Source organism: Mus caroli, unplaced genomic scaffold, assembly GCF_978045245.1.
Source record: "Mus caroli unplaced genomic scaffold, Mus_caroli_1 scaffold_18, whole genome shotgun sequence".
NCBI lineage: Eukaryota > Metazoa > Chordata > Mammalia > Rodentia > Muridae > Mus > Mus caroli.
The window spans coordinates 38782489-38809256 of NW_028227273.1; the positions used below are offsets into that span (position 1 = coordinate 38782489).

General features: G+C 52.7%; 2 protein-coding genes across 7 annotated transcripts; one reads left to right on the forward strand and one right to left on the reverse strand.

Annotated features, from left to right (window-relative positions):
* Nucleotides 1-256: 256 nt before the first annotated feature.
* Plin4 (perilipin 4) lies at nucleotides 257-9832 on the forward strand. 2 transcript variants are annotated; one of them, XM_085832951.1, is made up of 8 exons: nucleotides 258-441; nucleotides 529-596; nucleotides 683-821; nucleotides 1499-1557; nucleotides 2730-6987; nucleotides 7107-7294; nucleotides 7907-7993; nucleotides 8072-9832. In XM_085832951.1, exons 2-8 carry the CDS (start codon nucleotides 546-548, stop codon nucleotides 8393-8395), a joined length of 5106 nt encoding a protein of 1701 aa, XP_085689077.1. In that variant the 5' UTR covers nucleotides 258-441; nucleotides 529-545; the 3' UTR covers nucleotides 8396-9832. The 2 variants fall into 2 exon arrangements, with proteins under 2 accessions (XP_085689076.1, XP_085689077.1); XM_085832950.1 differs by having other exon boundaries at nucleotides 257-441; nucleotides 7907-9832.
* On the reverse strand, nucleotides 9812-26768 carry Hdgfl2 (HDGF like 2). 5 transcript variants are annotated; one of them, XM_021149335.3, is made up of 16 exons: nucleotides 26585-26768; nucleotides 24224-24300; nucleotides 23985-24123; nucleotides 16054-16254; nucleotides 14082-14195; nucleotides 13936-14007; nucleotides 13196-13364; nucleotides 13049-13124; nucleotides 12686-12977; nucleotides 12219-12322; nucleotides 11654-11727; nucleotides 11458-11528; nucleotides 11138-11239; nucleotides 10824-11034; nucleotides 10432-10558; nucleotides 9812-10069 (listed from the first exon to the last, which is right to left on the reverse strand). In XM_021149335.3, the coding sequence occupies exons 1-16, from the start codon at nucleotides 26654-26656 to the stop codon at nucleotides 9964-9966; spliced, it is 2007 nt and encodes a 668-aa protein (XP_021004994.1). In that variant the 5' UTR covers nucleotides 26657-26768; the 3' UTR covers nucleotides 9812-9963. The 5 variants fall into 5 exon arrangements, with proteins under 5 accessions (XP_021004994.1, XP_021004992.1, XP_021004991.1 ...); XM_021149333.3 differs by having other exon boundaries at nucleotides 9812-10072; XM_021149332.3 differs by having other exon boundaries at nucleotides 13196-13391.

Here is a 26768-nt window from a genome sequence, read left to right on the forward strand (position 1 = left end):
AGGAGGGAGGCAAGGAAGCCAGCTGATAAGTCTAGAAGGTAAAACTGAGACCCACAGGTGGTGCCTGGTAAGAAAGGCATCCCATCTCAGAAAAGTAGAGGCAGAGAGTGGGAGGTTCCTTGGGATGCATGGCTGGCCTGTTAGTCACTGGGCCTTCAGCAGGCACCATAAACAGAGGCTGCTTGGCCCACAGTGGAGAGCAGGGGAAAGGTGCTGGGTTGGGTCCACACCGCCTGTGCGGGCAGGCATGTGACACCCCGCCTCCCCCGCTCTCTGGCCGCCTGCCTGGGCCAGCCAGGCCCACACCCTCCCCAGACCCTATAAGGCTTGGGAATTGGGCGCCCAGACGCTGCCAGCAGCGGTCCTGCTCTGAGGGACCCTTTACCCTGACTGGTCCAGGTGAGTCGAACTGCTGTGTCACCCAGAGTCTGCCACCTCCAGGTGGGTGAAGGGGGTGCTGGTGGGAGTCAGGGTGGGGATGAAACAGGAGGGCCCTCCAGCACTTTCCACTTTCTTCTCCTTTCTTAGCCCCGCAGGCTGCCATCATGTCAGCTTCAGGAGATGGGACCAGGGGTCCCCCCAAATCCAAAGGCAAGGTAAGAGAACAGAGGGCTACCCTGCCAGGGACCCTAGGAAGGCAACCCCAGTGTCCACTTACCTCACCCCTACTCACCCCACGCAGACCCTGAGCAGTTTCTTTGGGTCCCTGCCTGGCTTCAGCTCTGCCCGGAACCTGGTGTCCCACACTCACAGCTCCACCTCCACAAAGGACTTACAAACAGCAACAGACCCCTCGGAGGCTCCTGCCCCTTCATCTAAAGGTGAGTGGCACAAGATAAGTGGGGACTGAGTAGCCTGGCAGAGCAACTGCCTGGGAAGGAGCTTCAGCAACTCTGGTGACCTTGTATCTATGTAATCTCCTTAGATAAGGAAACTGAGGCGGAGATACTGAGCAATATAGCCGGGGGGGGGGGGGGGGAACGGGGCGTTTAAACCCTGTCAAGGTGCCTCTGCTCTTTGCACTGGATACTAGGCTGGACGGTGTGCTTGTCTGAGCTTGTCAAGGGTACTCAGAGAGGGCCAGCAGCTGCCCTGGGGTAACACAGCATTCTGAGGCTCAACTGGGGTGCCTGCAGCAGGCTATTTCCTTGAAGGTCACATATGTGTAACAGGCAGCTGGTGACCATGGCAGGGCTGCCACGGCAGGGTGGCACCACTTGCCCACTGCAAGCTCTGTGGGCCCTAAGTGTGCAGGGTGGGTGTCCAGCACTCAGAGTCCAGCACAGAATGTCCTCCCGCAGCTGCAGGGGCCTGCGTCACATGGGCAAGGGCCACCCTTGGCAGTGAGTGGGAAGGGAGGCTGGGCCTGGCTCCTGCTTTCCCTTGCCAGCAGCTGGGACATTCCTGTCCTTTAGGGACAGGCTTGGTAATTGCACAACAGCACCAGGCTCTAGCCAGAGGCCTGCCCCTCATTCCCTGTCTGTCTCTGTCTCTGCAGTGTCCACCAACTCACAGATGGCAGGGGATGCAGCAGGGCTGCTCCAACCTTCTGAACAGGTGAGCTGGGTTGGAAGACCTTGGACAGGAAACCTGGGCTTCTCTGGGAGGTTCTACTTCCTTTCACGAGGTAGGGTTACCAGTACATTCTCTACCTTGGGCCTCAGTTTTCACATCTGGGAAATGGGCACAACCTTTCAGCAATCCTATGGGCTCTGTGCTCAGCACTTGTTTTCCCCTGCCCCTGGGACACAGGGACTGTGTCCCAAAACACCACACAAATCAGTTCTCAGAGGGCCAGCAATGATAGGACCACACCCTGTAGACTCAAATCAAATCACAACCCTGGCAGCCAGGATCACCTCTATTTTGGCAACAATTAAGCATCCATCGAATCCCTTTCATTTACCCTCCTGACCCTGAAGGAAATGGGGTTTGCTTGTATCTGATACAGGGTCTCATGTGCCCAGGTTGGCCTGTACTTCATTATATAGCTGAGGCTGACCTTGAGCATCTGATCTTCCTGCCTCAACCTCCCAAATGCTGGATTGACAGGTGTGTGCATACCTCTGCACTACAGCGCCAGCCCCAGCAGGCGTGGGTATATTTTCTAGGCAGGCTTTGGGGGAGGGGTGACACCTTACATCACTCAAAGGTAGGGAGCACTCAGGCACTGTGGGATGCAATGCTGGCCCAGCTTTCACTGACTCAGTGCCCACAGCTCCTCTGTTGGGACAACTTTAGACTCTGCAGGTCTGTTCAAAGTCCCCTGGGGAAGTAGCATCTAGCCAGAGCTGCTCAGTGGCAACATATCTGTGTCACCCCAGCAAGTCCTTCTTGGCTACATGAGACCCTGTATCAAGCAGTCAAGTGACAATAGAGGGCGGCCTCTGATCTTGTGGTCCCTTGGCAATAGTTTGAGCTGTCAAAGCCCAGCAGTCACTGATGGGGTCTCATACTAACTATATAGCCCAGGCAGACGTGCAACAATCCTGCCTCAGCTTCCTAAGTGCTGGGATGATCACATGTCCAGCTAGAAGGGAATCATTTTAGTGAGATTGTATGCTCTGTCCTGGGTTCCCAGACATTACCCTACAGCTGGATAAGGCTAGGGTGTTTGGTCAGGGTAGGTGCAGAGAAAGATCCAAGGAACTCAGAGGACTGGGTGCACAGAAGATATGGACAGCATAGAGGGACTTTTGTGGGTGTTGACCTCTGCCTTTCCTCATTAGAAAGCTGGAGACAAGGACATGGGAAGTTTCAGTGTGACCAGCAGTGAAGATGCCTTCTCCTCTGGGGTGTTTGGCATCATGGATGCTGCAAAAGGAATGGTCCAGGGTGGATTGGGTGCTACCCAGTCGGCCCTTGTCGGCACTAAGGAGGCAGTGTCTGGAGGTGTCATGGGAGCAGTGGGTGTGGCCAAAGGTCTTGTCAAGGGAAGTCTTGACACTTCAAAGAATGTCCTCACCAATACGAAGGACACAGTTACCACAGGACTCATGGGAGCTGCAAACATGGCCAAAGGGACAGTACAGACAGGCCTGGATACCACCAAGTCAGTGGTCATGGGCACTAAGGACACGGTGACCACAGGACTCACAGGGGCTGTGAATGTGGCTAAAGGTGCTGTCCAGGGAGGCCTGGACACCACCAAGTCTGTGGTCATGGGCACTAAGGACACAGTGACCACAGGACTCACAGGGGCTGTGAATGTGGCCAAAGGCACCATCCAGGGAGGCATGGACACCACCAAGTCTGTGGTCATGGGCACTAAGGACACGGTGACCACAGGACTCACAGGGGCTGTGAATGTGGCTAAAGGTGCTGTTCAGGGAGGCCTGGACACTACCAAATCTGTGGTCATAGGCACTAAGGACACGATGACCACAGGACTCACAGGGGCTGTAAATGTGGCTAAAGGTACCATCCAGGGTGGCCTGGACACCACCAAGTCTGTGGTCATGGGCACCAAGGACACGGTGACCACAGGACTCACAGGGGCCATGAATGTGGCTAAAGGCACAGTGCAGATGGGTGTAGACACCAGCAAGACTGTGCTAACTGGCACAAAGGACACTGTATGTGCTGGGCTCACAGGAACCATCAATGTGGCTAAAGGGGCTGCCCAAGGAGGCCTGGACACCACCAAGTCGGTGCTCATGGGCACGAAGGACACAGTGACCACAGGACTCACAGGAGCCATGAATGTGGCTAAAGGAACAGTACAGACAGGTCTGGATACCAGCCAGAGAGTGCTGACAGGCACAAAGGACAATGTATGTGCTGGGGTCACTGGTGCAGTAAATGTGGCCAAAGGAACCATCCAGGGTGGCCTGGACACCACCAAGTCTGTGGTCATGGGCACCAAGGACACGGTGACCACAGGACTCACAGGGGCTGTGAATGTGGCTAAAGGTGCTGTCCAGGGAGGCCTGGACACCACCAAGTCTGTGGTCATGGGCACCAAGGACACGGTGACCACAGGACTCACAGGGGCCATGAATGTGGCTAAAGGCACAGTGCAGATGGGTGTAGACACCAGCAAGACTGTGCTGACTGGCACAAAGGACACTGTATGTGCTGGGCTCACAGGAGCCATTAATGTAGCTAAAGGGGCTGCCCAAGGAGGCCTGGACACTACCAAGTCTGTGCTCATGGGCACTAAGGATACGGTGACCACAGGGCTCACAGGGGCTGTGAACGTGGCTAAAGGTGCTGTCCAGGGAGGCCTGGACACCACCAAGTCTGTGGTCATGGGCACCAAGGACACGGTGACCACAGGACTCACAGGGGCCATGAATGTGGCTAAAGGCACAGTGCAGATGGGTGTAGACACCAGCAAGACTGTGCTGACTGGCACAAAGGACACTGTATGTGCTGGGCTCACAGGAACCATCAATGTGGCTAAAGGGGCTGCCCAAGGAGGCCTGGACACCACCAAGTCGGTGCTCATGGGCACGAAGGACACAGTGACCACAGGACTCACAGGAGCCATGAATGTGGCTAAAGGAACAGTACAGACAGGTCTGGATACCAGCCAGAGAGTGCTGACAGGCACAAAGGACAATGTATATGCTGGGGTCACTGGTGCAGTAAATGTGGCCAAAGGAACCATCCAGGGTGGCCTGGACACCACCAAATCTGTGGTCATGGGCACTAAAGACACGGTGACCACAGGACTCACAGGGGCTGTGAACGTGGCTAAAGGTGCCGTCCAGGGAGGCCTGGACACCACCAAATCTGTGGTCATGGGCACTAAAGACACGGTGACCACAGGACTCACAGGGGCTGTGAACGTGGCTAAAGGTGCCGTCCAGGGAGGCCTGGACACCACCAAGTCTGTGGTCATGGGCACCAAGGACACGGTGACCACAGGACTCACAGGGGCCATGAATGTGGCTAAAGGCACAGTGCAGATGGGTGTAGACACCAGCAAGACTGTGCTGACTGGCACAAAAGACACTGTATGTGCTGGGCTCACAGGAGCCATTAATGTAGCTAAAGGGGCTGCCCAAGGAGGCCTGGACACTACCAAGTCTGTGCTCATGGGCACTAAGGATACGGTGACCACAGGGCTCACAGGGGCTGTGAACGTGGCTAAAGGTGCTGTCCAGGGAGGCCTGGACACCACCAAGTCTGTGGTCATGGGCACCAAGGACACGGTGACCACAGGACTCACAGGGGCCATGAATGTGGCTAAAGGCACAGTGCAGATGGGTGTAGACACCAGCAAGACTGTGCTGACTGGCACAAAGGACACTGTATGTGCTGGGCTCACAGGAACCATCAATGTGGCTAAAGGGGCTGCCCAAGGAGGCCTGGACACCACCAAGTCGGTGCTCATGGGCACGAAGGACACAGTGACCACAGGACTCACAGGAGCCATGAATGTGGCTAAAGGAACAGTACAGACAGGTCTGGATACCAGCCAGAGAGTGCTGACAGGCACAAAGGACAATGTATATGCTGGGGTCACTGGTGCAGTAAATGTGGCCAAAGGAACCATCCAGGGTGGCTTAGACACCACCAAATCTGTGGTCATGGGCACTAAAGACACGGTGACCACAGGACTCACAGGGGCTGTGAACATGGCTAAAGGTGCCGTCCAGGGAGGCCTGGACACCACCAAGTCTATGGTCATGGGCACCAAGGACACGGTGACCACAGGACTCACAGGGGCCATGAATGTGGCTAAAGGCACAGTGCAGATGGGTGTAGACACCAGCAAGACTGTGCTGACTGGCACGAAGAACACCGTATGTTCTGGGGCCACAGGAGCCATTAACATGGCTAAAGGGGCTGCCCAAGGAGGCCTGGACACCACCAAGTCTGTGCTTATGGGTACAAAGGACACGGTGACCACAGGACTCACAGGGGCTGTGAATGTGGCTAAAGGTGCCGTCCAGGGAGGCCTGGACACCACCAAGTCTGTGGTCATGGGTACAAAGGACACGGTGACCACAGGACTCACAGGGGCCATGAATGTGGCTAAAGGTACAGCACAGATGGGTGTAGACACCAGCAAGACTGTGTTGACTGGCACAAAGGACACTGTATGTGCTGGGCTCACAGGAGCCATTAATGTAGCTAAAGGGGCTGCCCAAGGAGGCCTGGACACTACCAAGTCTGTGGTCATGGGCACGAAGGACACGGTGACCACAGGACTCACAGGTGCCATTAATGTTGCCAAAGGGGCTGCCCAAGGAGGTCTGGATACCACCAAGTCTGTGCTCTTAAGTACCAAGGACACCTTGACCACGGGGCTCACAGGGGCAGCAAATGTGGCCAAAGGGACAGTGCAAATGGGTCTGGATACAAGCAAGAGCATGCTGATGGACACAAAGGACTCTGTACGTGCTGGGGCCACAGGAGCCATTAATGTAGTCAAAGGGGCTGCTCAAGGAGGCCTGAATACTTCGAATGCAGCACTCATAGGCACAATGGACACAGCCAGAGGAACAGTGCAAACAAGCCTGGACATCAGCAAGCATATGCTTACAGGCATGAAGGACACTGTCTGTGCTGGGGTTACCAGTGCCATGAACATGGCTAAAGGTATTCATAAGAACACAGACACCACCAGAGACACCCAGTCTTCTGTGCTGGCTCAATCAGGTAATGTAGCCACCAATGCCATCCACACAGGTGTTCACACAGTTCCAAGTTCACTTTCTGGCTCTCATTCCATCATATGTCATGAGCCTAGCAGTTACAGTGTCACTAACCATGGGGTAGGACAAGCCATCCTGACTTCTACAGAGTCCCTGTGCTGTGAGACAAGCAGCTTCTCAGACACATATGGCTTGGGGCATGTCACAGAGCCCAGAGCTGACACCAAAACCCCTGTGACTGGTATGGCTTCATCTGCCCGCGCAGCTACCAGGTCAGTGGAGGAGTGTGGTCAGCTGGCTGCCACAGGCTTTGCTGCACTTCGTGATGAGTTAAAAGGGCTGGGTGATATCTTTCAGCCCATGACAACCGAGGAACAAGGTGAGTGCCTCTGCCCTTCCCTATCAAGGGTCCCTAGAGCCTGGGCTTTGGTGAGACCCTATACCCATTTTGGGTGTCTCAAGGCACCTTTCAGACTGAATCTCATTGCCTTCCTCCAGCTCAGCTGGCGGTCTCAGAGTCAGGGCCCCGAGTACTCTCTGCTGACCGGGGAAGCTACTACATCCGTCTGGGTGACCTGGCCCCTAGCTTCCGCCAGCGGGCCTTTGAACATGCCCTGAGCCACATACAGCACAGCCAGTTCCAAGCCAGGGCCGCACTAGCCCAGCTCCAGGAGGCCTTCCAGATGGTAAGAACATCTCTCATCTCCACTCTGGATACCTCCAACTGGTCACTAGCCAAGTGCCCAGTGGGCTAAGCGACCTGCACGCAGAGGGAGCTGATGCATGGGTGTACCGGCGACATCTAGTGAGCTGAGTGTGTGGCTGCAATCTGTGAACCTAAGGGAAAGGGTAGTGTGGGTGACCGGGCTCTAGCAGGGTTTTTTCCCCCAATATTCCACCCACCTCGAGTTATGCTGGGTATCATGGACACAGAAGCCTAATATTCTGGGTCTCTGACATCTGTCCACCTCCTCCCTGGCCACAAAGCCCCCCTGTCCCCTAAACAGATACCCAGGGACTATGGAAAAGACAGAGGTATGGTGTGATGCAAGGTGAGATTCCTGGGGAAAGAGCATGGTAAGAGTGGTCAGGGGACAGAAAGGAATCCGTGTGGACATGCAGAGAAGAGTAGTAGGGTGGGAGATGAGTGGACAGAGGAACTACCACCTGGCCTTCCAGATGCCCTCATGGGGACTTTGTGTTTGGGCTGCAGCACATATGGACTCAAGATCCAAGTACAGGACTGAGTGTTCCCACCCCTTCTGGGCCCACTACTTGTCCTGTGGTTCTTTTTCCAGACAGACATGACCATGGAGGCTGCATGTGGGAAGCTGTGCAGTGACCAGAGCTTGAGCACCATGGTGGAGGCTGTTGGTAGCCATGAGGTGGGTGTGGCATGGGCCTTCCTTCCCACTGCCCCTAGTCAAAGCCCTGTCCCTCCTTACCTTTCTCCACCTCTGCAGATGCGGGCTTCCGTGGCTCAGGACAGGCTGTGCACCCTTGCCCATCAGCTCCATGCAGCTTACAGCAGCCTGGCAACCAGCCTGCAGGGCCTGCCAGAGGTGCAGCAGCAGGCAGGGCAGGCACGACACAGCCTCTGCAAGCTGTATGGCCTTGTGTCTTCGGAGACAGGTAGTGAGCTGCAGACAGAGCAGCTGGCCCAGAGCAGTGCTGGTGTTGTTGAGGCCTGGCAGGGCCTGGAGGTGCTGCTCGAGAAGCTGCAGCAGAACCCTCCACTCAGCTGGCTGGTTGGACCCTTCACCTCGATGCCTTGTGGCCAGCTGTAGGCACCCGAGGGCTGGGCAGGTGGGGTGCCCAGGGACCATGCTGTGACCACAGCTGGCTGTACTTCCCCAAAGCTCTGGATTGAACAGGAGCAGAAGATCCTCGGAAAGTGAATTTGAAACCAGCCACAGCTCCTGCTTTTTCTAAGAACCAATGATCCCTTCCCTCCAAACTAGCCACCAAGTCTGTTCAGATACAGGCCACACAGACCCCCACACAGAGTAAAGAAGCACCACGCATCCCCACTGGCCAGCTTTCTATCCTTGGGGCTCTGACCGTCTTTCCAGGGCCCATAGCTCTCCTCTATGAGTGATGCCACTCCAACCCAGGCCCCACTCTGGGCAGCACAACCACAGATCTTAGCTAATGACTAGACAGTTCATATCCTTGTTCCCCGGGACTAGAATGCACAGCCATGCTGATGCAGGCTCCTACAGCCGCTTCTGATACTTAGTAGGGAGAAATGCTGCACAAAACTACACAATTACATTCCAGGCTGCTATGGGCCTGACTCAGGCCTGCTCTGCTGAGAAAACGAGAGTCATATATATATCACTGCATGGAGACAGGGTTGATCTTACAGGCCCAGCACTGCTGAGTAGCTGCGGCCTGTATAGGAACATGGCCTGCAGCCTAGGGTTGAAGACTGTACTGAATGGGGATATGGGCAGGTGATGGCTCATCTCCCTTGCCCCATGCACCCAAGATACAAGCAAACAAGATGCTGGGGCACAAGGCACTGGCTCACCGCCAGGCCAAGGCCATAGCCCAGCCCTTCCTGAACCCCAGCAGTACTAGTGACCCCAATCTTCCAGCTCCTTTATCTGCACTCTTGGAAAATAACAATGTCCACAAGCTTTAGGGCTGGGCCAGCTGTGGCCAAGGAATGCCATGATAGAGACCCCAAGGAGCCTTTCCTATTCCTTCTGCCATGTCAGCATCAGGGTGACACTAGACCCAGCCACTGGCAAACACTGGGCTCAGAGCCTACAGCTAAGCTTTCCAACAGATGGCATGAGCCTCATTACATCATGCCAAGTTATTGGTGGCTATTGAGGCAGGTGGATACACCCAGGAGGCATGTACCCAACTCGTGAGCCCACTGGGAACACAGAAGAGTGGGGAAGCCCCTGCTCAAAGCTACAGTGAGAGGGGGCTGGGATGGTGTGGACTGCAACACTCCAGCCTAGAGGCCGAGCTGCCCCAGAGGCACTTTGCTGGTCCCACCTGGGGGTCCCTGCACAGCTGGTGATGGATTTCTGTTGGGCTGTCTTTAGTATCTGCTTCACTCAAGCTGGTAGAACAGGCTACTCGCTGCACTAAGAGTTCTGCCGGCCTATGGGTATGAGACCTGCCCTGAATCAGGTCTGGCTCTCTATACTGCTCATGGTAGCCAGCACCTAAGCCAATAAAAGCTGTTTCTTTTTCATTACAAAATTCTTTATAGCCATTTCATGTCAATTGAAATCACAGAACTAGGCAGAAAAGCCCAGACCACAAATACAAACAGCGCAGCACTTCCCTGGGAGGCTGGGGACGGACATGGCACCATGGCCACAGTGGCTGGAGCTCAGCTGTCCTCATTGTCATCATTGGCAGACTCAGAGGCCAGCCGCGTCCTCTCATGGTCCTGACGCTCATTTCCAGGCCTGGCTGGGTCCAAGTTGTCCCGTGGGCTGCTGGGGGCATAAAGAAGGTTTGTAAGCATGCGGTTGCCTGGTGTCTCAATGGAGCCAATGGGTCGGTGGGCAGCCAAGGAAGGGTGACACTCCTGTCAAAGGCACCTGTGCCTTGTATGGCCTTCCTGACCCTCCCCAGTCCAACTGTAGCTCAGCCTGGTGGCCAGTGCTCATGGTGGTTACCGGAGGGCTAGACCTAGACAGTCAGCAGGAAGTTCTTTCCCAGAGTACCAGTAGCTGAAAGCCTGGGGTGGCCTAATGTGGGCCAAGATCAGAGTGTTGGCTGGCCCCAGCATGTGGTAGGGGCGGGGTGAGGGCTCCACTGTGCAGGGAATGCACCTGATGTCCCAGGGACTCACTCATGCAGCTCTTCTGAGGAGCCACCCCTGGGGCCATCCTCCGAGTCCTGCCCGTCTTCCTGTGCTCTGTCTTTCATGTTCTCCCCCTTCTGGGATGTGGCCTCACCATTCACAGGTGCTGACCGATCTAGGGAGACAGAGGGTCATTATGAACACACAGCTTGCCTTTCATTAGAACCCTCCTCACTCAGCTGGGGTCAAACTTACAAGCAGTTTAAGTGCATATAGGTGCTATGGCCCAAAGAACACTTCCAGCACCCCATTTCTAGCACCTAGTAGAGCTTGAACACACTATGCCAGCTGCCCCAGAAGGAGGTTGGGTCTGGCAAGCTTGCTGGGGACAAACATGGCACTGTTCCCCTGCCCTCTGGCCTGGTGCAGGCAGCCCTCACCGGTGCTGGGCTCATCCTCTGCCAGCTCTCTGGGAGCCTGCTCCCCCGGCTGCTCCTCTAGCTTCTCGTTATCGGCCCGTTCCTTCTCGGCTCCAGCCTTGTTCACCTTCTGGAGAGCCTCAACTTTCGGCCCCAGGACTCGTGACTTGAGCCGGGTGTAGACCTCTGCTGCCTTCGCCATCACATCCTTGTTGGCCTTGTACCGGCGAATCTGGCCACCAGGAGGCCAGGCTTAGAAGGGCAAATGGCTGTGCCCCCTGAGACCTCCCCTTAGATAGCACCACCATCTCCTAGATGCTTCACCCATGCTATACCTTCTTCAGCGTTGCTACCACGTCTGTGTTCTTCTGAAGAATCTGAGAGGTTACCTGCAGAGTCCCCAGTTCTTCCAGTGCACTCAGACACTTCCTCACATCCTGCAAGGCAAGAGTGGAGAGGCAGCCCTGGCTGTCTCCTAGAAGGTTGCCTGCTGTTCCCAGGGGAGATTACAAGGCAATCCCTGAAATACTATGAAACCCACTCCTCCACCCAGGGGACCCTGCCTCTGTTTCCCAAGACTTCCAAGGAATCAGTAAGGAGGTGGTTGAGGAAAGCCCCATTTCAGGACAGTGTGGGGTTGCAGCAGGTGTCTTACTGGGTTGTCAACCTTCAGTGCAAATTTGATCTCGCTGTGCAGCTTTTGCAGTCTCTCCTCTACGGAGGGTTCTGGGCAGGAGAGATACTGGCTTGAGCAGGGTGGCTCTGGCCCCAGGTACAAGGTGGCCCAGCCCCTCTTACCATCACAGGTCCACACTGGAGCCGTGCAACCCAACACCACTGCTAGTGCTCACCTTTCTTCTTCTCCCCCTTCCTTTCCAGTGAGAGACCCTCTGACCGCTTCCGTGTCCGCTCCACCTTCACAGGCCTATGGAGAGGCTCCCATCAGACAGGCTATCTTGGGAGGCCCAAGGTGAGGACAGTCAGGCCAGGGGCCTGGGGCCCTCTCTGCTTTTGTGCAGATGAGGATCACATGGTTGACCTATCACATCCCCTGATGTGTGGCGACCACGACACACTGCTGACACCCATGGGCAGCTCTAATTAGCACTAGCTGGGAATATACTTAGGGAACAAACAGGAGCTGCACTGCACCACCTGCAGCTGAGTTAAAGCTTCTGGATGCTGTGGACACCGGCTGGATGGTTTTTTGGGGTTCTGGACATTGCTGTTGGTCTCCACCCACTATAAGCCAGCAGCTCCTAGTCTGACAGCCACATGTGGCCCAGGAGGGACTCCCATAGTAAGGTAGGGGCAGGGCAAGTCCTGCGGCTGCAGGCTCAAGGGTCGGAGGAACCCTTGGATGGGTGTAGCTCTGAGGCTAAACTCATAGATCCAAGGCTCAGGACAGATGCTGACCTGGCTCGTGGCTTCTCATCTGGCCGCCCTCTCTTCTCCTTCTGCCCAGGTTTCCTTGCAGACTCTGAGCCTGGCAGTTGGGACTTCTTGGCCAACTTCTTCCCCTACAGGGAGCAGCCAAAGGACAGGTTGCTGCCTCAGATAAAGTTTGTTCCCTATTCCCCTCATTTAGTCTACAGAGCTGTGGGCTCTGCCCCCGCCCCCCACCCAGCATATCTGGGCAATGGCTTCCCTGGCCTTTAGGAGGAACTGTGAAGTCCAGATCTCCATGTGAGAGACAAGCCATATATATGCTGGAAGGACCCTTGACTGACTAGCTATCCCTATTTTCTAGGCCTGGGGTCCTAGGCTGTGTTTCCATTGTATCACCAACACCCAGGATGAGGCCCAGTACCCAGTAGGTGCTCAAAAGAGTGGGGCCCAGGGTCAGTGTCTTGTGACTCAGGTGAAGAGGGGGCACCACACACCTCTTTCCCAAGCTCCCCCTCAGGTTCTGAGTCAGAGGAGGATGGTGTGCCTCGGCCTCGAGCCTTTCGGCTACGCTTCTTCACAGGCTCCTCGTCCTCCAGCTCCTCCCCACTGCTGCCCCCACGCTCTGCCCGCTCCTTGCGCCGCTCCTTCTCCTCCCTCTCCTGTTCTCGAAGTCTCCGGAGCTCTTCCTCCTGCTCCCGCCGCCTCCGAGCCTCCAGCTCACGCCTTCTCTCTTCATCACGTCTCTTCCATTCACTGATGCGGTCCACTTCACCACTGTCACTGTCACTGGGATGGAGAGTCTATCAGTGGGGATCCCAGCACACTCTGCGGCCCCCATATCACTGGGTGACACCCACCTGTCACTGCTGGAGGTGGAAGGTGGTCGCTCTGGCTTTGGTCTCCGCCCTCGGGGTTTTGGGGGTGGCTTCTCAGCTGTGGAAAAGGAGTGGTGACCTTCTCTTCATGGCCTCCCAGGGGTATATGAAAGTTGGCTCAGGTCTTACCTGGCTTTCTACCTCGAGGGGGTTTCTTGACAGACACATCTGAGTCTGAGGATGATGATGATGAGGAGGAGGACGAGGAGGATGGAGACGGCTGTGCTGCAACCACAGGCTCCTCCTTGGCCCCATCTGAGTCAACTTTGGAGTCTGAATCTGAGGCTGATGGCACCTTCTGGGGACAGGCATAGCCAGTGGGGAGCTAGAGCCCAAAATGGAAGAGGAGCCACACAGGGTGGTAGGGTGATGGCAGAGGTGGCTGCAGTCCCCAAGAGATACAGTTCTGCTCCTCATCCACAGCAGAGACATGGGTCTTGGGCACCTGGTAGTTCCTGGTGACAGGGGCAGGGCCAAGCCCACCAGGGGCTTTCCACGGTAGGCATGCACTGAAAATCTGCACAGAAGGCCTGGCCTGCTTTCTTCTTCATATGTCCAGTTCTCCCACAACAAGCCACAGTACAACACTCACAGTCCATATCACACACATGGCCACAGATGCACAAAATCACCTGCACCTGCACACGCAGCCTTGAAAACACAAGTCCTCACACTCCCAACGTGTACACACAGTACACACGATCTACAACATTTCAGCAGATAGGACCTGATTTTCCAATTGTGGTAGTGGGGTAGGAGCAGCAGTGACCCACAGGCCACAGGGGCATCACCACATACCTGGGTACCCAGGCATCACTGCCATAAAAGGCCCCTCATGCTGCTTAGGACCTGGGGCACAGAACCCTTACCTTCTTCTTGCGTCCTCCCAGAGGACCTCGCCGTGGCGGCCGGGCCGCTGTCTTCTTCTCTGGGGTAAAATCCTGGGTGGAGAGACAGGAGTGTCAGGGGTGCTGGCTGCCATGCCAGGCTGTCCTGGGGGCTGGTGTTTGCTCACCTGGTCACTGGTCTTCTCCGACTCAGATGGGCTCTCAGAATCCTCTTCTGATGGGGACACACTGGCCTGATCCAGGTCACTGGAAGCTCTTCTAGCTCGTTTAGAGACTGACACCTGGAAGTCATGGTCAGGCTGGGTCAGCAGCTAAACAAACCCCCACTCCAGATGGGACCGTCCTGTGTAGCCTTGATGCTACTTAACTCTGGGGTCACGATGTGAGCCATACACAAAGGCACACACAGCTGTAGGTCCCACTCCGAGGAGCTCCCTATTCTTTGAGTGATCAGAACTAGAGAAGGGAAGTTGGGGAGGACAGTGTTTGATGGGGCTGGAACTTTTACTGTGAGGACCATACCTCAGAATGCTCCATTTTATGTCACATGCTTTATATCAAAAAGAAATCAGAGATATAGATAGCAGACAGACAGACAGAAGACGCCAGCAGGACTGGCACAGAGAGAGCAGACTCCAGTAGGACTGACAGGCTCACAGAAGGAACTATGGAAGAGGCAGTGCAGCTTACTATGGTTGAAAAGTACACACTGACATGGTCAAACAGTCTGTAAGGGGTCGGCAGCAAAAGCATCGACCATGCAAGCCCGAGGACCCGTATCCCATCATCAGGACCCTTATGGAAACGTACATCAGGGTGAAAGCAGCAGCTCCATGGTAGAGCGCTGGTTGCTTACACAGGCTCCCACAGGTAGCTCACAGCTGTTTGTAACTTCAGCTCTACAGAACTTGATGCCTCTTGTTTTGACAGGCACCTGCACTCATGTGCACCCTCCAAGTCACAAATATATATACATGATGAAAAACATATTTTAAAAAGGGGCTGGGGCTTGAGCAACTACTCAGCACTTAAGATCACTGGCTCCTGTCAAGAGGATCCAGGCTTGGTTCCCAGCTAGCACAAGGCTGCTCACAACCATCAGTAACTGCAAAGCCAGGAGTGGTTACACACACCTTTAACCACAGCACTAAGGAGGAAGAGGAGGCTGGGGTAAAAGTTTGAGGCCAGCCTGATCTACATGGTGAGTTCCAGGATAACCAGGGCTACACAGTGAGGCCTGTCTCAAACAAACAAAACAAACACCAACTCTGTCCCAGGAGACCAGATACCATCTCTGGCTTTGGGTATCAGACATGAAATAAATGTGGTGTGCAGACATAACTGGTGTGCAGGTAAAACACACAGATGTAGAAAATAAGAACTGCCACCCAAAAAACTAAAACCAAACAAACAAAAAAGCAAACCTACATCTGTAATCAGAGCCAGGGAAGCAGAGACAAAGGGTCCCCAGGCTTGTTGGCTGCTTAGTAAAACTGGTAAGCTCTCAAATGCAGGCAGTTAGAGACTCTTGTCTCAAAATACAAGATGTAAAGCAATTGAGGAAGATGCCTGATGTCAACCTCTGGCCTCTTTACACATAGACACAAACATGTGGACATAATCTCATACTCACATAAAGATTAAAAATGTCACTGAGAGTCATACCCCCTGAAGAAATCAACCTCAAAGTATCTGAATTTTACCTCAATTCTTTTTTTTTAAAAAGATTTATTTATTTATTTATTTATTATATATAAGTACACTGTAGCTGTCTTCAGACACTCCAGAAGAAGGCATCAGATCTCATTACGGATGGTTGTGAGCCACCATGTGGTTGCTGGGATTTGAACTCAGGACCTTCAGAAGAGAGTCAGTGCTCTTAACTGCTGAGCCATCTCACCAGCCCCTCAAATCTCATTAAAAATGAGTACTGAGGCAGGCACGGTGGTGCATACTCATGACCTCAGCACTCCCAGAGGCCAAGGCAGAAAGATTACAAGTTTTAGGCCTGACTGGGCTATTACACAGTGAAGCCCTGTCTCAAAACAAACAACAAAAACAACTCCTATGGAAAGGGGCTGGAAATGGCAAGGGGCCACCAAAGGGACAGGCCTGGAGTAGCTACCCTCTTCACACTACCTTCAAGACTGGTGTCTTCCGCTTCAGGCCACTGTGATCACTGCTCTTGTCAGAGTCAGAATCGCTCTCCATCCTGTCACTGGTGGCTGTGGTGGTCACAGCTGTCACAGTCATGACCCTCCGGGATTCTTTGTCCTTGTCCACGTCGCTGCCACAACCCAGGTCGGCTTCAGGGGCCTCACTGTCAGAGGAGCTCACCGGCTGGGGTTGGGGTGACAGATGTGTCACCAAGGGGCCAGGATAGACTTCCTAGCCCCAAGTTAACAAAGCAGACAGTAATGCTTGGAATCCTGGCTCAGGGTCTGGCTACCTCACTCTTGAGTTGGGAAGCTGAGACAGTAGGATGATGTAGGTAGGAAGATGTAGGGGCAAATGCTTTGGCTCTGTGCCTCAGTTTCCATCTGTGCCAGGGGGAGGTCACAGCTTTTAGCCTCATGAGGATGCTGCAGGTAGGCAAAGCTGTCATGTGAACAAGTGGTAGTAAGAACTGTGGGTTTTGTTTCTTTGCTTTGTGTGTGTGCTACTGGGAACTGAATACAGGGTTTCAGACATACTGGGCAAGCACTCTCCCACTGAGCTACAACCCTGGAGCCCTCTTTACTTTCTATATTACAAAGGGTACTAAGAAGCCTGACTGGCCTGGGATTCACTCTGTACAGCCTGTGCTGGCCTTGAAGTTGTGCTGGGAAGACAGGCCTGCCTGAACAGGTCTGGCTTGGCTCTATTTCAAGCTGTTCTACAATTGTGAGAAGAAGCCAGCCCCAGGGGCACTGCTGAACTTGCCACTCTCACAATGCCTGCTCAGGCAGCAGCCACAGTCCAGCCACATCACAAGCTATGTATGAATTGACCACAACTTGGTCTCCTGTCCAATCCAGGAGCTGACAACCTAGAAACAAGAGGATCACACAAGGCTCCTAAACACAGGAAGCAGAAAGTGAGGACTGAGAAATGAGGAGCTGCTGTGAGACCTGTGAAGTGAAGGATTTGTACTGGGACCTCAGAAAGGCAGGTCAGAGGAAGAGCAGGGTAGGCAAGATGCAGCTTACAAGTGTTACAAGGGAATGAGGGTTCTCTCGGCAAAAGGAAAAGGCTGGGATGGCCAGATTCCACTTTCAAAAAACAGACAAAAAGAAAAAAAGAAAGAAACCAAACCCAAAACCAACCAACTAAAACAAAAAACTAAAATATCTCCAGGACAGCCAGTGCTATACAGAGATATCCTGTCTCGAAACATCCTCCCCACAAAAAAACCAACCAACCAAAACCCCCCAAAACCTCCCAAAAAACCAACAAACCCCACCAACCCCCCCCAAACAAAACAAATCCAACAACAAAAACGAATAACAAAAATGTTCAATCTCAAGCCAGGAGTGGTGGTGCACATCTTTAATCCCAGCACTTGGGAGGCAGAGGCAGGCGGATTTCTGAGTTCAAGGCCAGCCTGGTCTACAAAGTGATTTCCTGGACAGCCAGAGCTATACAGAGAAACCCTGTCTCAAAAAAAACAAACAAACAAAAAAGTTCAATCTCTAAGTTCAAAGTTTCTCTAAATATCCAAAGTCTCTCAAATGTGGGGTTAAATAAATTAAAATAAAATAAAAGTTACATTCTTTCTTACTCTAGGAGGAAGGGAGCAGGGCAGTTAGTCAGGTCAAAGCAAAATCTAAGTCCAGCCAGCCATGCACAGCTCAGGGAAGACTAAGAGACTTCAAGCTCTGGTCTCCAAAGGTCTTGGCAGTAGCATCTGTAGCTGTGTCATCTGAAGCACACACAGCTTGTCTTCTAGTCGTCTCAGACCCACTCCACCACACTTGCTATTGTTCTTGGTCACCCTATGCCACTGACATCTCCAAAATACTGGGGTCTCTGCAACTGGGCTGCATCTTCACCAGTGGCCTTTTGTAGGTTCTTTTCAGGGACTTTCACCCTGCTACATGGTACTAAGGCTTCAATCTTGGGGCTTCTACTACAACTAAGGCCGCACATTCACCATTGGCCTTTCCTGGTGCCAAGCCTCAGCTGCTCTTCAAGACTTCTTCAGCCTTCAAACCAGCACCACCTCAGTGACTTACATATAACTAAGTTTGGCTGCCAGCATGAGTTGCAAGTTCGATGCTGATACTTTGAACTACAGCCTCTGTGTGCTAACCCTGAAGAATCTCTTCTCAGATTTTGCTTCAGCCTTGCTGGTCTCTGTCACTTGATTCTTCAGGCCCAACATTGATTATTCTCACAAAGCAAAGGTTTCACTTCAGTGAACAGCCCAATAGAAGAATTCTTAATATACTCTGAACCTTCAGAAGGCAAGCCTCCATCATCTGCATTGCTTTCAATATTTTTATCTTCTAGACACCCACAGAACAGCCAATTGAGCTCTGCATACTCAATGGATTTCTTAGCCCAAAGTTCAAATGATATCACAATCCTCCCTAAAACATATGGTCATGAATGTCATCAATACCTCACTCCTGATACCAATGTGTCTTACTTAGTACTTCTATTGCTATGGTTAAAAAACCATAACCAAAACCATGAACTTGGAGAGGAAAGGGTTTATTTCAGCTAACAGCTCATCATCTAGGAAATCAGGACAGGAATTTAAGGCAGGAGCTGATGCAGGGGTGATGGAAGGGTGCTGTTTATTGGCTTGCTCAGCTTGCTTTCTTATTGCACCCAGTACCACCAGCCAAAGGGTGACATCACCCACAGTGAGCTGGGCCTTCCCATACCATCAATCAAGAGAATGACCACAAGCCAATCTGTTGGGAACATCTTTTCATGTGAGGCTCTTCCCAAATGACTCTACTGTGTCAAGCTGACATAAAACCAGACAGCACATAGATATACATGTAAATCTTAAGAACCTGGTGAAGGACAGGGGATGGGGGCTTGCAGAGGCTGAGAAAAAAAAAAAAAGCTATGGAGCAGATCACTAGAGCATGGATGAGAACAGAAATGAGCTGCAGCTGGAATCAGGAGACCAGAACAGAGAGATAAGAAGTCCAGGTCTCCCAGGTGCTTATGCCTGAGCCCAGGCACATAAACTCACACAGAAGCATGGAAACACAGGCCAGACCTATTCGTTACCTAGCATGTGGGAGGCAGAGACAGTAGGATCTCAACAGTCTGAAGTCACCTTCAGCTACACAGGGAATTTGAGGCTAGCTTGGGATATGTGACATCCTGTCTCAAAAGTAATGGAAGGAAAAGAAAGGAGGGAGGCAAAGAGGGGAGGCAGCAGGGCTGGCAGGGGCTCTACAACCTCCTTCATAAAGTCCAGTATCTTTCCCAACTGACAGCAGAGGCTGAGTCCTCAGCACAGACCCTAGCCCAGGCTAATGACCCCACCAAATGAAAATCAGAGAACATTTGTCTTCACAGTGCTGGTGTGGCCAAAGAGCTGTGACACAGTCCTGCCTGAACCATTTTGAACTGTGTGATACTTATGTAGGGTGAACCCTAAACCAAACATACTAAAAGGGAAAAGTGATGGCCTGTGTGGGGACTGTGACTCTGTTCTTTCTCCCTTTCTCTCATCCCCCCAAAATGACAGCATGGTTCTTGTTTTCCAAGAAGACAATGCCAAGTGGCTTTCATGGAAGAACAGGGCAACATCACACCATGGAGAACCACTGTTGTTCATGGATGACACAGTGTATGGCATCTGGACACAGTCAGAGAGGTTTTACATCAGCTATATAACTCAGTAGGTCAGCAAGAGACCTTCAGCGTAGGCACAGGCCCACTGTGGCCTTTAAGTTGGAGGTTGGACAGAAGCGTTTGCTGTGCAAGTATGAGGACTGGAGTTCAAACCCTCAGAACCCACATGAAAGCAAAACATATTGTGAGCAGCTGTAATCAAAGCATGCCTCCTGAGACAGGAGAATCTCTCTGAGAGCTGGCAGACAGCTTGGCCATACAGAACAAGAGACCACGCCTCAAGTAAGGTAGAAGGAGAGGACTGACACAGGGGCTGTCCTCTCACATCTACACTTGCACAATAGTATGCATGTGCCACAAGACCCGGTCTCCAATACAACTGGACACCAAACAGCATTGTTCCTCAAAGCTGAGCATCATGGCATGTAACTGTCATCTTAGTTCAAAGGAGGCTGGGGCAGAATTGAGAGTTTCAGGCCAGCCTGGGCTAGGTAATGAGATCTTGTTTCAAAAACTCAAAACTGAAGATTCAGTGTCAGTCTGGCCAAGGGACCACAGCTGCACAGTCCAGCTCAGCTGTGTATCCTGGAGGGTAGTATGATAGCTAGTTTTTTGTTTTTGTGAGCCTCAAATGAGAAAATGCCTCCTTAAGATCTAACTGTAGGGTATTTTCTTAGTTAGTGATTGATGTGGGAGGGCCCAGCCCACTGTGGGTGGTGTCATCCCTGGGCTGGTAGCTGGGTTCTGTAAGAAAGCAGGCTGAGCAAGCCAGTAAGCAGCACACTACACAGCCTCTGCATCAGCTTCTGCCTCCAGGATCCTGGCCTGTTTTAAGTTCCTGACACAACTTCCTTCCATGATAAACAGTGATGCAGAAGTGTAAGCTGAATAAAACCTTTCCTCTCCAAGTTGCTTTTGGTTATGGTGTCTCATAACTGAGTACTGACTACACACTGCCCCTAACCCTGGGGGTCTGGCAGGACATGGAGGCAAGCAGCATGTAGGTGTGGTAGAGACCCAGGGCTTGATGGTACTCCCCATCAGTGGTGGTGCCTCTACATCAGGCTTCTCTTTTCCAGCAGCCTGTGGGCTTAGGTGCTAGTCAGAAGGGAAGAATGCCCAGCCTAAGTCTGCCTTCTGCACCCAGCTCCTTGTGTTGCTAACTAGCTTGAGAGCTCTAGACAGAGCTGGGCATGGTGGCACATGCCTTTAATCCCAGCACTTGGGAGGCAGAGGCAGGCAGATTTCTGAGTTCGAGGCCAGCCTGGCCTACAGAGTGAGTTCCAGGACAGCCAGGGCTACACAAAGAAACCCTGTCTCGGGGGGGCGGGGGGGGGGGGGGAGAAGCTCTAGACAGAAGCCAAGGATTCTTGTTCCTCATCCCAGCATCAGAGAGGTTGCACTGAGGTTTGAACTGAGGTTCCCAATTGAGTTCAGCCTGGGATGCATGGTTAAAAAACAAAAATATTACAGGACTGTCGATATGGTTCATTGGGTAAAGGTGCTTGACACCAAGTCTGATCACCTGAAGTTTGATCCTCAGGACCCACATGGTAGAAAGAACCAACCACTGCAAATTGTCCTCTGATATCAACTTTGTGTGTTTACTTAACTCATAACCAAAAAGTAAGTGAACATCAATGATGAAAAATAGGTGTGCCTAGAATGGGCCAAGCTCAGTTGCCACTTAGGAGTGGGTCACCTTTCTGAGGCAAGGCTGCAGTGCTAAGAGCTCATTGAGGTGACCCCTATCTCTGCCTCCCCAGTGCAGAGACCAAGCAAACACTACATCTGGCTTTATGTTGGTGCTGGCCTTGGGTCCTCCTGACTTCATGACAACCATTTTACCAACTGAGACATCTCTCTAGATCAGTGGGACCCCTTTGCACCCCCTTATGGCACCAGCTCACAGCCATGAATGACTGAGTCTCACACTTGTAAACTTATGCTTGGGAGGCTGAGACAGGACAAGCACAAGCTTGACACAAGCCAAGGTACTGCTTGGGCTCTTCTGGTTAAAAAAAAAAAAAAAAGGCCACCCTACTAGAGAACTAGTCTGTCCCACCTGCAAAAACACTACTGAGGCCAGTGAAAGGGCTCAGTGGGTAAAAGTGCTTGCTGTCAAGCCTGAGCTGAGTTTGATTCCTAGAACCCACATGTGGAAGAACATAAACTTCCACAGTTGTTCTCTGACCTTCAGAAGTGTACCAAGGCACATATGTATGTAACTAAAAACATGCATGTAAACAAACAAACAAACCAACCAACAAAACCCTGTACTCTAACCCAAGAGAGCCTCCTGTCTCAGCATCTCTGAATGCTGGCATGACAGACACATCTACATTCCACACTCATGTCCCCCTGAGAGCACACTAGGTCATGGAAACACAGGGCAGCTAGAGGCTCTCAGAGCTTCCAGCCACTCTGTCTTAGAGGCATGTGGCTAGCTAGTTGACTTCAGCACTTGATGTTTGAGTTTTGTTTCCTTGAGGGCTGTATTTGTCTTCACAGTGACCACAAGCTATAGTTGTCCAATAAATATTAAATATAGTGATGATTCACTAGCAGGCAACAGGCTTAGGATGTGTAACCAGAGAGCGTTCAAACTAGTGCCAGCAGAGATCATGACAGGATCTTCTTCAAGATCCCCTGCCCAAGCAGAGCCCAACAGAGACAAAGAGCTACTCCACTCTCCACACATGGTACAGATGACAGAAGTAAGCTGTCACTGGCATATAGTACATGCCCCCAGCCTCTCAACAAAGGCAGCCAAACCAGAAATGCTTGGGAGACACCTGCTGTGTGAACATTTCTGACTGCATACTCAAGGCCAGTGCCTGATTTTTGTTTGGCAGGTGTCAATACAACTTGCTGCTCCCCCAGGAGACTCCTTCCAGCACGAGCCAGTTAGGGAAAGAGAAGCACCTTACTACTTCAAGATTTCAAGATTCAAACATGACTAGAATATCTGAGAAGACTCCAATTTCTACCAGTAAAACCACGGTTGGGACTGATGTTCATGAACTCCTGCTTTGCTCACCATCAACAAACCCAGGTGACCTTCTTTAACAATAGCAGGTTTTGGCTTGTTGTGATTGCTCCCTTCAGCTACTTCCCAACTGGATGACCATCCCTCCCAAGCTGGCACTACTCTGCCATTTCTCATTAAAGCCTCCAGAGCAGGGACTGAGGCAATAGCTTACCCAGTAAAGCACCTATTGCACTCACAAAAGCACCAGGGTTAAGGTTCCTGGCATTCCCAGAGATGCCAGGCAGCCCACTTGTGAGCCCAGGTGTACAGGACACAAACAGGGTATCCTTTGAGCTAATTCAGACAACTGAGTGAGCTAGGGGTTCATGAGAGACTATGGCTCAATATATAAGGTGGGGAGGGATCAAGGAAGACACTGATTTTAACCTCCAGCCTGCAAAGAAATGCATATATATGGATATGCATACACCATACAAAACACCACTAGCTCATCAAAGCAGGAGTAAAAACAGAGCGAAGGACCCTACCCAGCCTGATACCCTCCACTCTCATCTCACTCTAGAACATCCACATAGGCAGCCCTCTCCAGCCTTCCACAGTGGTTTTCTATTGATTACACCTTCTAATTTTAAACTTTAGAAATTATATTTGTTTAGTGTGGGCGTGTGTGGAGGGAGGCCAGAGAGTAACATACAGGAGACAGCTCCCTTCCCACCATGTGAGTACTGGGGAAGGTGCTCACGTCATCAGGAATGGAAGGCAAGCATCTGCTGAGTCTCACCAGCCCCTCTCTTCAACTTTTCTAAATTTCTTCTCTCCCCAGAAATTTCCAGACAGGCTCGTGGCATTATTTCTTCTCTCTGACCAGGAGTTCTCACATTCACAAACAACTGCTTACTCTACCCAATCCTCAGCTGAGAGTTCCGGACAGAGGAGGGTGCTAGTACAGCAAGCCTTTCACTTTTGGGAGGCCTCTTCCAGACTTGTAACACCCTGTTCAGAATCCAGGCTCATCCTTAGATGGTGGTCCCCACCTAGTGGGCACTGGGTGGCATCTATACACATATGTGGTAAAATGACCTGGGGCATCCCTGGAGTGGAGTAAGCAGACCTACGATTCTGCTAAGCATTCTGTAGAGCCCAGCAATACACCCCAAAGAAAGATCCGATCCACAGTATCTACAGTACTGAGAAACCATCCTGGAAGTTCCTAAGGAAGCCCCTGCCACTGGGAGCCTATAGATGCTCCACTGCCCACTTGTTCCCAGGCACTCACCGGAGGTGCACTGTAGCTGGCATGGGGGTTGTTTTGGATCTCCCAGAGCCCCTCGTTGAAGCCTTTCCTCTTGTTGGGTTTTCCGTACTTGTCCTTGCACTTATCATAGGGGAACAGGTCCTTGGGTCCCAGGAAGGCCCTGAATGTAAGAACCATAGGCCAGTTCCAGGTGAGCCAGGTCACCCTGGGAAAAAAGCCAGTCTGCGGGTGAACACTGAAAACCCGGAGGGGACACTTACGTTTCATGCGTTCCAAAGAAGAAGATGGGGTATTTGTTGGGTGGGGGCTTCACAGCACCATCAGCAATGTCATCAATCTGTAGTGTGAGGCAGGCTGGTCAGAGGGTTTCAGGTGTAGGCCAAAAGGCAGCTTTATCCAGACCCAGTTACCATCCAGTTACTTAGGGGGGTTTGGGGTGGGGGGAGTCACACCATGGGAAGACACAGCACCTTCCAAACACAAGTCTAGAGATCTGAACTCAGGTCCACTAAGCTATACACTATCTCCTTAACCCCTTAATTTGGAATTAATTTTTTTTCCTTTTAGACAGTCTCACTATGTAGCCTGGCTGTCCTCAAACTATGTAGACAAAGGTGGCCTGGTACTTGTCTCTGTCTCCTAAGCAATGGGGATTGGGATTGAAGGTAAGTACAACCATGCCTGGCTATGAAACCTGCACACTTATGTGCATTCTACTAATCTGTCTGCCACCCACAGTGATTATCTTTCCACCAAGAAGAAAGCTGGGCCCCCATACAGGTACTTAAGCCGAGCCAGGTCCAGTATAGTCCCCTGAAGCCCCCTGGGGTGGGCCTAGGTTCAGCTTCTCCCCACTCCCGGGACTAGCCAATGACTGCCCCTCCTGGAAAAAAGGCCCAGTCTGTTCTTGTCCCAGAGGTAAATCTGGCAGCAACAAGGATGGAGATTTGGAGGGATGAGGTGGGGTGCTGAAGGAGCCAGGCCCAGAGCAACCCGGAAGTCCCACCCTCTTTGTGAAAGCCCATGGGTTCCAGCAGCTGTCAGTCACCTTCCCACAGGATGCTAGTAGCCACTTCCCCTCCAATCAGGTGCTTGGAACTGTTCTCTCAGTACTGGAGAAGACTGGGAAGGGGGAAGGGACAAGAGCTTCATAGAGAGCAGAGGTAGACTAGTGAGGGCAGTGGCCAATGTAAAGTTTTGCTCCCTAGTCTCCCCACTCACAGTGGGATTTCCCAGGGCTTAACCACCCACCTCATCAACACCGGGGGATTGCTGGATCCTCCCTAGCCTGCTCTTCAAACTCTGGTCCCTGGTGGCTGGATGCAGAATACCAGATGCAGAAGCATCCTCAAACCTGCCCGGCTGAGCCCTGCCAGGCCGCTTCTCCCAACGGTCCCACACCTCAGGAACTTATGGGCCCCTCTGGTCCTGACCTCTAGGAGTTACCTCCTGGGCTGGTTCCTGTTGAGCTTGCTCTTTGGCATTCCCATGGCAACTCCCTGCCGTATGGTCTTCCATTCCCACCCCCATGCAGACACAGCCAATCTAGCCTCTGTACTAAGACCTAGAGGCAACAAAACTCTGTTTCTATGCAAATGAACATGTGCACCAGGACTTGCAACGCTAGCCACCATCTGCACAAACAAAAATTCCTTCAGTCCTGACACATGGATGCAACTAACTTCAGCCCTGGAGTGACCTCTGTCCCAAGTCCTGGGGGCAGCAGAAGCCTTTGGGTCCCCGTGTATGTGCCAATTTTTGCCAGGGCCAGAATTCTACCACCTGAGCACCCAGGCTCCAAACATCTACACTGCTTGACCCCAGCTTTCTCAAACAGGAAACCTCAAAGCCTCCTACCTCCAGCTTGAAGCTGCCTGTTCTCAGGTAAGCTACATACAGCCCACTGAGTCCCTTTAAGGGCCGGACTCCAGGTCCCCAGAAAAGCTTTCTTCCAACACTTGCCCACATTTAGGTCATAGAGATAAGGTCCCTTTCCTTGCGGATGCATCCCGCTCCCCCATCTATCACGCGCAGCCTCTCTGGGAGAGACTCTTCCCATCATTTGACCCTTCCACTCCAATCCCAACGTGCCCATGCACCCTTTGAGCCCCACTACATCCCTCAGGCTCCACGACCCTGGGATCCCCTAAACGCATTTCTGACCTCTAGTACATTGGTCTCTCAGGCCCTGGACACCAAACCAAGTGACACAGGTTCCGGAGGAGGTCAAGGCTAGCACCGCAGCCGTTCTCTGCAGGACTGTGGGTCTCTGAAACTCAGGACCTCACCATGCAGGTTACTCAGACCAAAACATTGCCACACCTCAGTTCCAAAGGACCACGGGTCAGAACCAGGATCCGGAACAGCGGAACACAAGTTCCTCAGACCAGGGACCTCCCCGAAGACGCTCCAGACCCCAGGCACTGTGGTCCGGGAGAAAGGAGATTCCTCAACTCCAGAAAACCACAGTGCAGTCACCTGAGCCCGCAGCCCCAATCTTTCCTCAGCCTCCCCTCGGCCTCCATTCCAGCCTCCCCGCGCGCGCCCGCCCGCCCGCCCGCGGCCCCTCTGCTCGGGGCCGCCAACTCCGCCGGGCCCGTCCACTCCACGCGCGGCCTCACCCGGGCCGGCCAGTGCGGGTAGCCCTTCATCTTGGCAAACACCAAGTCCCCGGGCTTGAAGGCGTGCGGCATGCTGTCGGCGGAGGCCCAGGCCGCGGGAAGCAGCAACGGCGGTAGGAGGCGAAGCCAGAGGCGGGAGTCGGACGCCTGAGGGGCGGAGGCGTCCGCACGGGCCGCCGGCCGG